General features: G+C 46.4%; 2 protein-coding genes across 8 annotated transcripts in view; both read right to left on the reverse strand.

Moving 5' to 3' along the window:
• The window catches only part of LOC147010533 (protein FAM76B-like), a 14888-nt gene extending 10237 nt beyond the window's left edge, over positions 1–4651 (reverse strand). The window contains exons 1-4 of the mRNA XM_085859518.1: positions 4136–4651; positions 3522–3586; positions 2676–2730; positions 2292–2447 (exon numbers count right to left, since the gene is read on the reverse strand). Coding sequence (XP_085715644.1) covers positions 2292–2447; positions 2676–2730; positions 3522–3586; positions 4136–4213 — 354 coding nt within the window. The 5' untranslated portion in view covers positions 4214–4651. The remainder of the gene's footprint in view (positions 1–2291; positions 2448–2675; positions 2731–3521; positions 3587–4135) is intronic.
• Positions 4652–4797: 146 nt separating this feature from the next.
• LOC147010534 (intersectin-1-like) overlaps positions 4798–12757 on the reverse strand; it is a 94398-nt gene continuing 86438 nt past the window's right edge. For all 7 annotated transcript variants that reach the window (XM_085859497.1, XM_085859498.1, XM_085859495.1 and 4 more), the window contains one exon: positions 4798–6206. In XM_085859497.1, coding sequence (XP_085715623.1) covers positions 6052–6206 — 155 coding nt within the window. In that variant the 3' untranslated portion in view covers positions 4798–6051. The remainder of the gene's footprint in view (positions 6207–12757) is intronic.

Genomic DNA, 12757 nt, shown 5'->3' on the forward strand with positions numbered 1-12757 from the left:
AGAGGGAGTGGCCTTGAGAAGCGAGCGCCGGGAAGGGAAGGTGGAACTGAGAGCACAGAGGTGGGGCGATAGGCTGTACAAGGGACGGCTGTGTCTGTTTGCAATCGGCTTTCGTGAAGAGTGAGCCGAAAGACACGCAAGGAAGGGAAGGTGGAACTGAGAGCGCAGAGGTGGGGCGATCGGCTGTACAAGGGACGGCTGTGTCTGTTTGCGATCAGCTTTCGTGAAGAGCGAGCCGAAAGAAAGGCAAGGAAGGGACTGCAAGAGGTCTGTCTGCCATTGGCTGGAGGAGAAACTGCTCGCGTCGGTCGGTGATCTGCTGAGGGAGTAACTCGCGGTGCGTGTGGTCGGCGATCTGTAGGAGAGGAACGGCCTGAACTTGAGGGTTGAGTCGGCGATCTGCCGAGGGAGTAACTGAGCCTGAGTGTCGAGAGAGGATTCTGTTGTATAGAAACGACTAGTGGGAGGCTGAAATCTGCTTCGAGAGGAACTGGCTGCTGTGCGAGTCGGTGATCGACTTTATGAGGAGGTCAGACAGGTTCAACCTGCGTCTAACCACGGAGCCTCTGTCCTTACTCACCTCACGGCTTGACGACGTCTTGTAATCCCGACGATCCGCCTGCGGAGCCCAACACCCAAATTTGGCCTGATCTGGTGAGCAGGCCAGGCCTGGATTTGTATGCTGGACCTTGTAAAAACCAGCTGGAGCACACCGTGGACCTTCCGCTCTTGTGCCGTCGACCTTCCGGGGGTTTAACGCGCTGAGGCTGCGTGCGTGGGCGGTGCGACAAAAGGAGGACGACGCCGCCATTTTGCCACGCTGCATGCTCAAATCCGTTGACAACGACTTGTCACGAGCCACATTCGTGCCTTTGACACTTTTCCTCTCGTCCATGAGGCATCACCAAGTACTCTGTGTCTTGTCTCCGTGTCTTGTCTGCATGTTGTCTCAGGTTTATCTTGCTAGGGTTCCCTTCGAAACCTGTAGCTCCCAAGTTAAGAACGGGTTGTAGATTAATTATAACATTGTCGTGAATGCTTTGCTTGTGTTGTGTTCCCCGATGTGTCCCCAATAAATCTGGCTGAGCTATAGGAGATTTGCCGCCTTGAATTTATTCGTGCCGTGCTGAGGAACGATCCGCTCGATTTGGATATAAAACCCAAACGGGCTACGGACTGGCAGACTCCACTCGGTCTCTGACAAATCCAGTCTGTAGCCGGGGTCTATTCCCCTAACTGGCAAGGCACAGGTGTACCTTGGTATCGTGATCTGAGGCGCGTAACCCGAGACCTGTGCCGAGCCAGCCGGCGTTATAACCCCGGAGACGGCGGTGCTGTTAGGTGACGCCGAATCTTCAACATTTGGCTGTCAAGAGTCAGGTGCGAATCCCGACACCGCTGAATCCTTAACAATATATATATATATATATATATATATATATATATATATATATATATATATATATATATATATTGCCAAATACTAGTTCGGACTTGTACTCGACACAAATACAAAATGAGACATGCCAAAATGATGGATGCTTTCATTAAAAAGGGGAATAAATATGGAGTTCATGCGATGTGGATAGAGCAGAAGATTGATGGGTCCAACACCATCTTGGTGTGAGGTGGAAGAAAAATAAAGGAAAGAGTGAGAAGAAAAGGGAAGGGAGAATATTTCAGGAGGGTGGTGGGGTGGGACAGAAAAGGGACAGGTAGGTGGTTTAGAGATGCGAGTGAAGCAAGAGGAGGGAAAGAAGATCTAAGGGGAGTGTGGATTCTACCAATTCAGCACCCAAAACTAAATCACGAGCTCCTTGAACTCTGCGGGCTGACAGGATGGCCTACAGGTAGTGTGCGCACACTTGCCTTGCAGCTCAAGCGTAGGTTCGAATCTCGACCCAGCTATAAACTGTCATCCTGGTGTTTCACAGACAGGGCGATTCATCAATGCGTGTGCCGTCCCTCGGATGGACGTTAAGACTGGGCGTCCCGTCCACCGGCATTGGTTGGTGGACGTTAAATAGGCCATGGTGTTCGTGAAGAGTAGACGAGCCATCGCTGGCACCGTGAACAAATTCCTCAACAACTGCTGGAAAGGCGACGGCAAACCACCCAGTGTTATCCTTGCCTAGAAAATGTTTCGGCAGCACCGATGATATGTAACAGAGCATGGCACGTCAAATCAAATCATTCAGATCTGGGAGTATAGCCCTGTACTCAGCAAAGAGTTAAAGAATCCCAAAAAGCCCGTGGCACAAACTCGGTTTACAAACATCACGCGTGCACACCTTTTTCTTGCTGTCATCCTTCCTGTCAAAGGCGCAACGCTGCTTGCACTGCTCGCACGGCAGCGGAGGGCCGTGCTTCTTCTCGGAGTTGGTGCAGCGCTGGCATTTGGTGCCAATGAACGCGGCGATGATGTTGCAGTATTGACAGGGCTTTGGCTGCGAAAAACACACAAATGTACAAGTCACCTCATGCCCACCGCACAATTTGGGTGGAGGGGGATCATGCGGGTCGGGTGTCGGCCGTTCAAACGAAGGCAGAAAACGCTGCCACAAGCAGAGCACGACCTGCCGCCAATGTCATGACCGATAATAATATCCCGACGACCAACGAGTTCCCAATTTGTCTCGAGAAGGTGAACTCTGCAGGTTTCACCGGCCACTCACCGTGCCGTAGAGTTTCACGTTCTGTGCACACTTCTTGCATATCGTGTTGGTTTTGCTGCAGACAAAATGTGACATTAAACAAACATTTTTGACCGAAACGTGGGCAGTGATCTATAAATTCATTCAACTGTGTTTATCGCCATATTACATTGATCATGAAGGTGATTACTTGTATAGATCAGAATCAAACAATCACAACTGATCAACGGACCAAGAAACAAAATAAAACGTTTTTAATCATGAATGTGGTGTCAGGGAGATTTCAAACCCTTACAGTGATGCTCATGTGGTTTTCATTTTTACACCGATCATGTCATTTCAACAAATCATTTAATCATCGTGTGTTGACTGCACACACACAACTTGGTTTTCCTTAAAGAAATCCATTAAACGAGTCTATCATAGTGTGTGAGATCATCTCCAACACACGAGAACCGGATCCAGGTTCAAATGAGTTGTTGGTGTAATGGAGTGTGTGTATACATGTGTGTACTGTGTAGGTGTATATCTCTATGTATGTGAGTGCATATGTGTGTAGGTGTATATCTCAATGTATGTGCATGCGTATGTGTGTATGCATGTATGTGCGCGTGTCTGTATGTAGGTATATGTGTATGTATCTATGTGCGTATATGTATGTATATATATATATATATATATATATATATATATATATATATATATATATATATATATATATATATATATATATATATATATATATATATATATATATATATATGTATGTGCACGCAAGTATGTATGCACGTATGTGTATGTATATATGTATGTATGTGCACATATGTATATATATATATATATGTGTGTGTTTGAGATTCAACATGCCTCTCCTGCTGGAACTCCGTACGGCAGTACGTGCATTTGACCACAGGGTGGGCGATTCGGCAATCCTAGTGGAGGTGTTGGGGGTGGGGGAGAAGTGTGGGGTTGTCGGGGAAGGGAGTACATGGTGGGGGTGGGAAGGGGAGGATCGAGTGGAGAATGAAAAGTGGGTAGAGGATAAAAAGGAAAGGAAGAGGTTGTTAGAGAAGGGGAAGGAGGGGTAGAGGGAGGGGCGGGTGGGGGGGAGAATTACTTGGTAACAAGAGGAAAGAAAGAGGTACAGTTTACACAGCACTGCGAGAATCAAGTGACACGTCGGACTGGATTTAACTGGTTCCGTTGTCATGGAAACGTGCCAATGACAGGATAAGCAAGCATTGTGATGTTGGTCATAAACGTTGATAATGTGCGGGAAGCTCACGAGTTCAGATTAGGGAGAGAGAGTGGGTATATTATTAGTGGTGTGCGAACGGACCAAAGCATGACGCATGGGAAGAGGGGGTGCAGGTAAAGGGTGACGGTGGAAGGTTTTGACTCGTCTGTACAAGGTCATTATTAGTGTGTAAAGCCTTCGAACTCGGTGTGTGCTACAGGATCCGGCCTACGACGAGCCGCACCTTGCACAGCTGTTGGCTCTGAGAAAGTTCCTCGAAAGGAAACCTCTGGTTGCACTTCGTACAGGCGTACAGCGCCATGTCAGGGCTGTTGTCGAACCAGGTGTGCTTGAGGGTCGTGTCGACGGTACTGTGGCACCCTTTAACGTCTTCGGACCTCACCAAAAAGCACTGCGGCCTACTATCCTGTCAAACTTGCGGCCTAACCTGGAGGATGCAAGTACTGCTGTGCGCATGCGCCAGGAGCAGCCAATCAACCTCGTACGAGGCCACGCCCGCACTCGAGTTAAAGTTTCACATTCAGAAACTTCGCAATAGTTTGGTTGTGCGAATCAGTGTGGCTTGGCGACGAACAGCGACGACACGAGTCGATTGAATTTTAAACTTCTCACCTTCTCGCCCGTACACATTACGTATCGTGTGACAAATTAAAAATAAATTTAAAGCACGAGAACCATTTTCCTATTTATAAGAACGGGCGTTTGCTTGCAATCAACGAATTGGTTTTGGTGTTTGCAAGACACCCAATAATATGACAACACTCTAAAAGGATGAAGACTTTTAACTTGGATACAGATGTCGAGATACGATCGGAATTTGTACTTTTGTATCCGATCAAACGGAGAGCAGCTGTACTAAAAGAAAGAAAACACGCGGCGCTGGTGTCACAGGGGTAAGTTTTATTGGCAGGACGAGGCGAAAACACGCCTCACTGACCCCAACCACCATCACACCCCCACCCTGAACCTCCAGCGAGCGTATCGTTGGAAATGAGAGGCAATGGCACAAGCCCCCCCATGTCCCGGCGTTGGCTTTCCCCCGAAGGGCTGGTCCAGCAACCATTACGCAATGGAATCACGCGGTCGTTAAAACGGGAACACACAACACGAAACCCCCAACTTGGCCAAGATGTTGGGAGGGAACGCGGAATGGGTTGTGCCGTATGTGCTGGCACCACCATGAACCAGCCACCCCCACCCCGACAACACAAACATCCCGCCATGGTCATTCCCATGATATGTTAAGACCGCATGCATTTCGGGTCCAACTCAACCTTTAAGCAACTTGTCAATACCCAAAAACAATGACAAACTTAAAAGTACCAAAAACACACACACACAAACACACACACACACACACAAAAACAAACAATTAAAGCAACACTTGCTCAAAATCCCAACATCTTAGATCATTGTGGCAACGTCGGTAAAAATAATTAAAACCATCAAACCCAAGTCGATCACAGGACACATCCGTGGTGGAGCGTGAAGTTACATTTACAAAGTACACTGAATATTTATATTCTTTACATCCTGTAAACGTCATTCCTCCCATGAAGGAAAAAAAAATTCTCATCATCAACAAATATCCCTCGAGTCCCTCGAGTACCCCCATCACACTCCTCCACCCTTCCCATATAAAGTCGAACCAGCACAGTAGACGAGCTATTTCCTACAAGAAACGTGCAGCCAAACGCCGGAGTACGTGACGGTGCAGGTTGGCATTGCCAGCCAGCGTCGTTTCCAGTGCTCGTTACATCGACAGTAGCAAGACACATGGGGTCGACAGTGTATTTGAGCACAGTGCAAAACGAGAGGAGTGTACGACCACGAGGCCCATTGGGAAACATCTTCCGCAACCTTCCACCCCACTCCATCTCCATCTCCAACCCCTCCCAATTTTATGACCACCCCCTAAAATTCTTCAACCTCTGTGGAATCATCTTCATTCTTCAGGAGACAGAAGCTGTGTCGCTGCAAGACCTTTGACCCGATAAGTGGGTCCATCTAGCACCATAAGAACACATTCTTTCGGCAAACAGTGAGGATCCATTCGGTAAGTCATGTGACAAAAAAAACCAAAAACTGCCATTTCTTCAGCCAAAATTTGGCCATTTCCCACCCTCTCGACCGCTTGCGTCACTCGCGCCCATCCTGAAAGAGTTGCAGGTCCAACCTGACGACCACCTCCCCAGTGGAAACCTCATGCAACAGGAGACGCCGAGTCACTGGACCCTTGGCTTCTTGATCCCTCTTGATGTCGGCCACACGGATCTCCGTGCGACCAAGGAAATCTGCAAGGGACGATGCCTTGTGTCAGTCATGTGATGCCATAGAACAATTTGTCCAAACAAACGATGCGACACCAAATATAAATAAATAAATAAATAAATAATCAATCTGGATTGGCAACAGGAAGATACACCTGTGGTGCACAGTATCAATTAACCCTATTGAGAGGATTTCCACACACACACTAACCTGACTAAACTAACTTCGTCAAAACTCGACAACTTTCCTTCAGGGCCCAAGATGGTCCTGGCCCGTCACTCCCAATTAATGGGAAACTTTCCACCCCATACGCAAACATCTAAGTGCAGTGAGAAACAGTTCATGACTCACTGTTCCATAATCATGAAATTATTGTTGTACTCTACCAACACAACAGTCATAAACAAGAGCACGAGTGATTTAGGGGTCACTAAATGAGGTACAACTAATTAATTGCCTCCGCCACCGAAGGTGGACAAAGGTTATGTTTTCACCACTGTTTGTTTGTGAGCAGGACGTCTCAAAAAGTTATGGACAGATCCGGACGAAACTTGGTGGACAAGTTGGGGGTGTGACACGGACAAATTGATTCAATTTTGGTGAAGATCCAAATCCGGTTTCTTGAAATTTCAAGTGATTCTTCACGATTGAGAGATGGGGCCAAAAACTATATACAGTGGCCTGCAAAAGTATTCAATCCCCTTCAAAGTTTTCACATCTGAGTTCATGTCATGAAGCTTTCAAATCAAACTTGCACTTCCTCCCTCTGCCATTTTCACCCTATCATTTACCTTACGTCATCCTCCATTTGCATGGAAATCAGCCAACATCACAGCATTACATAAAAAGGTGCAAAAGCTGATTCCCTTAACTCAAGACCAACATGCTTACTTCCAATCATCAGCAAGGTCATGGATTCCATCATCACAGTTGACATAAAATCATTCCTTTTCGACAACAACCTCATCTCAGATTCAAACCTGGTTATTCTATCTTGGACATGCTGCTTCGACTCCCAACAATGGTGGAGGCCCTCAATATCAGACATGACATCAGGGCTATCTCTCCGGACATATCACGAGCTTTCAATACATTTTGGCATTACATCCTGTCTTGCTCTCCTTGTCTGTCTTATGGAATCCAAGGCCAGGTCTACGCGTGGATTACTGACTTCCTCCACTTGTGGAGACAACGTGGGCCTCTCAACGGAACCCTTTCTTCTCCTCTCCCTATCAAGGCTGGAGTACCCCAAGGTAGTGTTTTCGGCCCCATCTTATTCCTAATATTCATCAATGATCTCACTGACTCGCTGGAAATATATCTATCTCTATCTCTATCTCTATCTCTATCTCTATCTCTATCTCTATCTCTATCTCTATCTCTATCTCTATCTCTATCTCTATCTCTATCTCTATCTCTATCTCTATCTCTATCTCTATCTCTATCTCTCTCTCTCTCTCTCTCTCTCTCTCTCTCCACTGATGACTGCACTCTTTGCCATGACATCCCTCATCCTTCTTATAGACAGACAGCATGAGCCTCTTCCCTCTCCTCAAACCTTGACAAAAAAAAATCACAAACTAGTCAAACACTTGGACCAGGTCTTTCAATACTGAGAAATCCCACACACCCACTCTCCCTTTCCAAAAGGACTGTTCTGCAAACCCTCCCATCTTCTTTCTTAACAGCTGTATCGAAGAGGTTCAGTCAATCAAACTCTTGGGTCTCACTCTTAGCCATGATCTCTTTTGGGCAAGCAACATTTCAAAGTTTGCCTCCTAAGCCAGACGCCAACTGGGCATCCTCCGTCGTGCAAAGTCATTCCTTGGTACATCTGAGCTCCTATTTTTTTTTTGTATACCTTGTCGAGGCTCGTGTGAGAGCTAACACACAACGCACAGCAAGGGGGGCATGAGACAAGAGGGGAGGGAGTGGGAAGGACAAAACAGTGGGGAACAGAGACATTAGGAGATCTGTGGAAGGGGGAGGGATGGGGCAGGGAACATGGGGAATACAAGATGGACATTACAGGGACTTTCAGGAAGGAAAAGCAGGGAATTTGAAGGAGGTGGGCTTGGGTGGATTATCGGGGCTAGAAAAGATCGATGATTTGGATGGGGGATGATAAGAGGTGCTGGTGAACAGCTGTTTTGAAGTCCTGGAGGGAAGAATGGGATTGAATAGAGTGAGGGAGTTTATTCCAAAGGCGGGAAAAAAGTGGAATAAAAGAGTGAAGGTGAGCAGTGATTCGTGATTTTGGTAGTTTTACCAGAAGGGGGTTGTTGGCAGACCTTGAGCGCCCTGTGGAAATGTGAGTGGGGACACCTATAAGGCTGTCCACATAGGCCAGCACACCTATAAGGCTTTCATCCGCAGCATGATGGAGTACTGCTCTCCCCTCCGGCTGGCTCAGCTTGACAACATGAAAACCAAGGCCTTCAAGATCATTGGAATCACCCACGATGAAACCAAGTCGATAGGACAATCACTTCACCATTTGCTGACAGATCCAGTGGTCTCTCAGTCTTCCTCTGCCTCATTTCTGGTCTTGCACCCTCTGCCCTCACTGTGCCCTGCCCCCTACAACTCCTCCCCACCCCAAGTATCTGCAGGATGCACGTGGCACATGAGCAACACCCTCCGAGTGAAACTGCTTAAGTTTCTGGTTCTGCTCTCACCTTCAGTCATTTATTCCTCCCTTTTCTACACATGTGGAAGCAAGTTCCACATTCTCCTCAATGTCATTCCTCCCTCAAAGTCTTCAAGATAGCCATTTACCATCATCTCAAATCATCCCCCAACCAAAGCCATGACCTTTACCACACCAGTTAAACTTACCCTACCCCTCCAAAAATTGTCGTTATGTATCCATCTTGTCCAACATCTGCACTCTCCCCTTACCCTCATCGTTACCTGCATCCCTTGTTTTTACGTCTACTTTCTCCCTCTGCCCTGCTATTGGTGTTTTCCCTTTTTCCTGCTGTTCCCTTGGTTATGTTGTGTCCTGATGTGTTTGTTCCTACAAGCCTATACCATGTATGAAAAAACAAACAAAAAAAACAACAATACATAGTTTCACAAACTATTCCAAAGTGATAAAGTTAAAAAAAAAAAATGCAGATAAAATGTGAATACATTTGATTAACAAAGAAAATCAGATCATTCTCAGTTGCATAAGTATTCAACCCCTTTCCCTAATGAACGCTAAATCACTTCAGGAGTAAATTATTTGTTTGAAAAGTTACAAAACAAGTGTAATAGGTTTCACCTGTATGTAATCAGTGGTTTAACTTAAAATTAATCTCCACCACTTATTATCTAAGGAGGTTTAAGGTACAACTCACTTGGTGAATCAACAAGGCAAACATGAAGACCAAGGAGCTTTCCAAAAAAGTCAGACATGAAGTGGTGGAGAAGCACCGTTCAGGAGAGGGTTACAAGAAGATTTCAAAATCGCTCATGATCCCTTTGAGCACGGTGAAATCCATCATTAAGAAGTGGAAGATGTATCATCCCACCCAGACTCTACCCAGATCAGATCGCCCATCCAAAACCAGCAGCCATTCAAGCAAGAAACTCGTTCGGGATGTCACTGTAAATCCAACAATGACTTTGAAAGATCTGCGACGCTCTATGTCCGAGATGGGAGTCGGTGTTCCTCAATCAACAATATCCCATTCACTTCACAAAGCTGGCCGATGTGGACAGGTGGCACAAAAGAAGCCATTACTGAAGAAGAAAAAAAAAATGCTTCTCAGAGCTCGAAGGGAGTTTGCGCAAAAGGATCTTAAGGATACTGCAGGTATGTGGAGAAACGTTTTGTGGTCATACAAGACAAAAATTGGACTTTTGGTCAAAATTCAAAGCGTTTTGTCTGGCACAAGTGTGACACTGCACATCACCCAATCAACACCATCACCCAGTCAACTGTCAAGCATGGTGGTGGCAGCATCATGTTATGGAGCTGCTTTTCATCAGCAGGCAAGGCCGGATTAACCACTAGGCCCGTGAGGCCCGGGCTTTGGCCTACGAAAAATATTTGGCCTATGAAAATTTCCGACGACGGTATTTTAATTTTTTTTCAGTCTTAATTCTGTGACTGGACATGTGCAGGAAGGCTGCACACACGTGAGCGAAGGCGGCTGGCACGCTGCCAGACAGTGATCGTCGACAGCGAGCATGGGAACCATATGATCACATCACAATCAGCCAATCACAGGCGTCGCCGCTATCGTCTGGCTGATGGGTGGAGTAACGTTCGTGCTGAGTATGAACATCCTGGCACCCTCTTACTTTCCTGTGAGTTATCGAGCATCCTGACGCTTGCAGTTCTTCGTTTTGCTCTTATTTGTCGTTTTTTATTCTTGACTATGGCCGGCGGATATATTCGGCACCACGAAAGTGGTACTTGCAAACGCGACAAAAAGAAGAGGCGTGAAACGGAAACAAAAAGACTGTCTGGGTCCATCTTGAATTTTTTTCACCTCACCAGAGTCGAGATGAGCAAACGGAATGTGCACATGCAGTCTTCTGATGCCAATGTTGAGGGATCAAGTAATCTCGCACTGCATCACATTTCGAAAGCTGAAGATACCAATACCGTCGCATCGAGCAACAAGAGAAGCATTGGAACAACTGCAGCCAGTGCTACGGCTCGTAGTTTCAATCCTGATCCTGCTGAATGGACTCCTTCCGCAGAACTCGTGGATAATTTCATCCAGAATCCTCCCTGCCAAGATAGGAACACAGATTTTTCGCATACGGCCCGAGTGTATCCAGATAAAACACGGTATTTTCGGCGCGAACACTTTCAGCGGAAACTCACAAACGGGGAAACGGTGAACAGGGACTGGATGCTGTTTTCTCCATCAAATGGTAAACTTTACTGCTACGTGTGCAAACTCCTATGTCCAGACGGCGATGATCACGAAAGCCATCACAGTAATTTTCGAATCGGATTCAATGATTGGAAGAATGCCTCTGCACGTCTGGCGTCGCACGAGCGTGGGACTGCCCATAACCTCACAATCAAAAAGTCGCTCGAAATGAAGGTGACAGACAGGATTCACACATAATTTGAACAGCGGTACCTCCACGAGGAAGCTTACTTGACCAATGTCCTGAAGCGAATTGTCGCTGTAATATCGTTCCTTGCCAAAAGAGGGCTTCCTTTCCGGGGCACGACTGAGCAGCTGGATTGTGCTAACAATGGAAACTATCTTGGTTGTCTTGAACTAGTCTCAAAATTCGATCCATTTCTCGCCCAGCATCTTGAAGTGTATGGGAACAAGGGAAAGGGAAGTGTATCGTACCTGTCATCCACAATATGCGACGAGTTTACCCAACTACTGGCCTAAAAAGTGAAATCTACCATCGTGCGAGAAATAAAAGATGCTAAATATTATGGTGTTTCCATCGATTTGACGCCAGACGTTTAGCGTATCGATCAGTTGACGGTAATATTTCGATATGTGATGCAAGATGGTCGCGCCGTCGAAAGGTTTCTACAGTACGTCGTCATTGAGCATCACGATGGTGAATATCTGTTTGGAAAATTGCAAGAGGTACTGGAAGCCAATGGGATTGATCTCATGGATTTTCGAGGGCAGTCATACGACAATGCAAACAACATGTCCGGTGTCTATTCAGACGTACAAGCAAGAGTCTGTAAAATTAATCCATTGGCTCAGTGGGTACCATGTGCTGTGCACAGTTTGAATCTGGAAGGAGTCGCTGCCGCAGAGAGTTGCTTGGAAGCCGTCAAATACTTTGGACTTATTTAAGCCGTGTATAGCTTTATGTCAGCATCTCCCCAAAGATGGGCCATTTTAAATAAGTCACTCGATGAACGTGCCATCAAACTCAAATGTTTGTCCAAGTCTGATACGAGGTGGTCAGCTCGCGCAGACGCTTGTTTTCCGCAAGCTACAAGGACATAAAGAAGGCGCTAATGAAGATAGCCGAGCCCCCTAAAGACACTCCGTCGGTGAGACTGGAAGCCAAAGCATTTGCTGAGAAGATGGACGTGACCGAAACAGCAATCATGTGCGCTGTCTGGTCTGATCTACTTGGCAACATTGATCGAGTAAACAGATGTCTCCAACAACCTGGAATAGATGTCGGAGCGGTTAAGCAGCATTATGATGCTCTCTATGAATACACAGTCGCTTCGCAATGATGAAAGATTTGATGCATTTCAGGACCGCGCAAAAAAGATGGTTGAGTCCATCCTTTACGCTGATGATAATCGTCGGGTCAAGAGGCGAAAGAAGACCTTCGATGAAAATGACGAGGAAGAAGACACCCCAAAATCTGGCAGGGAGAAGTTCAGAGTTGAGACTTACTTCTCCATACTCGATCGCCTTCTGACAGAAATCCATAGGAGAAGAGAGAGCCATCAGAAAATCACGGATCTGTTTGGATTCATCCCCACGGCCAACAGCCTCGACCATGATACACTCTCTCGCAGAGCAGAGAAACTGGTTTCAGCGTACCCTGCTGACGTTGAAATGGACATAGTTCAGGAAATAGAACTTTGCTCAAAATACTCCAAGTTCATCGATGCATCGGACAT

Source organism: Eptatretus burgeri, chromosome 16 (genome assembly GCF_056783735.1).
Source record: "Eptatretus burgeri isolate ZD-2024b chromosome 16, Ebu_testis_v1, whole genome shotgun sequence".
Taxonomy (NCBI): Eukaryota; Metazoa; Chordata; class Myxini; order Myxiniformes; family Myxinidae; genus Eptatretus; species Eptatretus burgeri.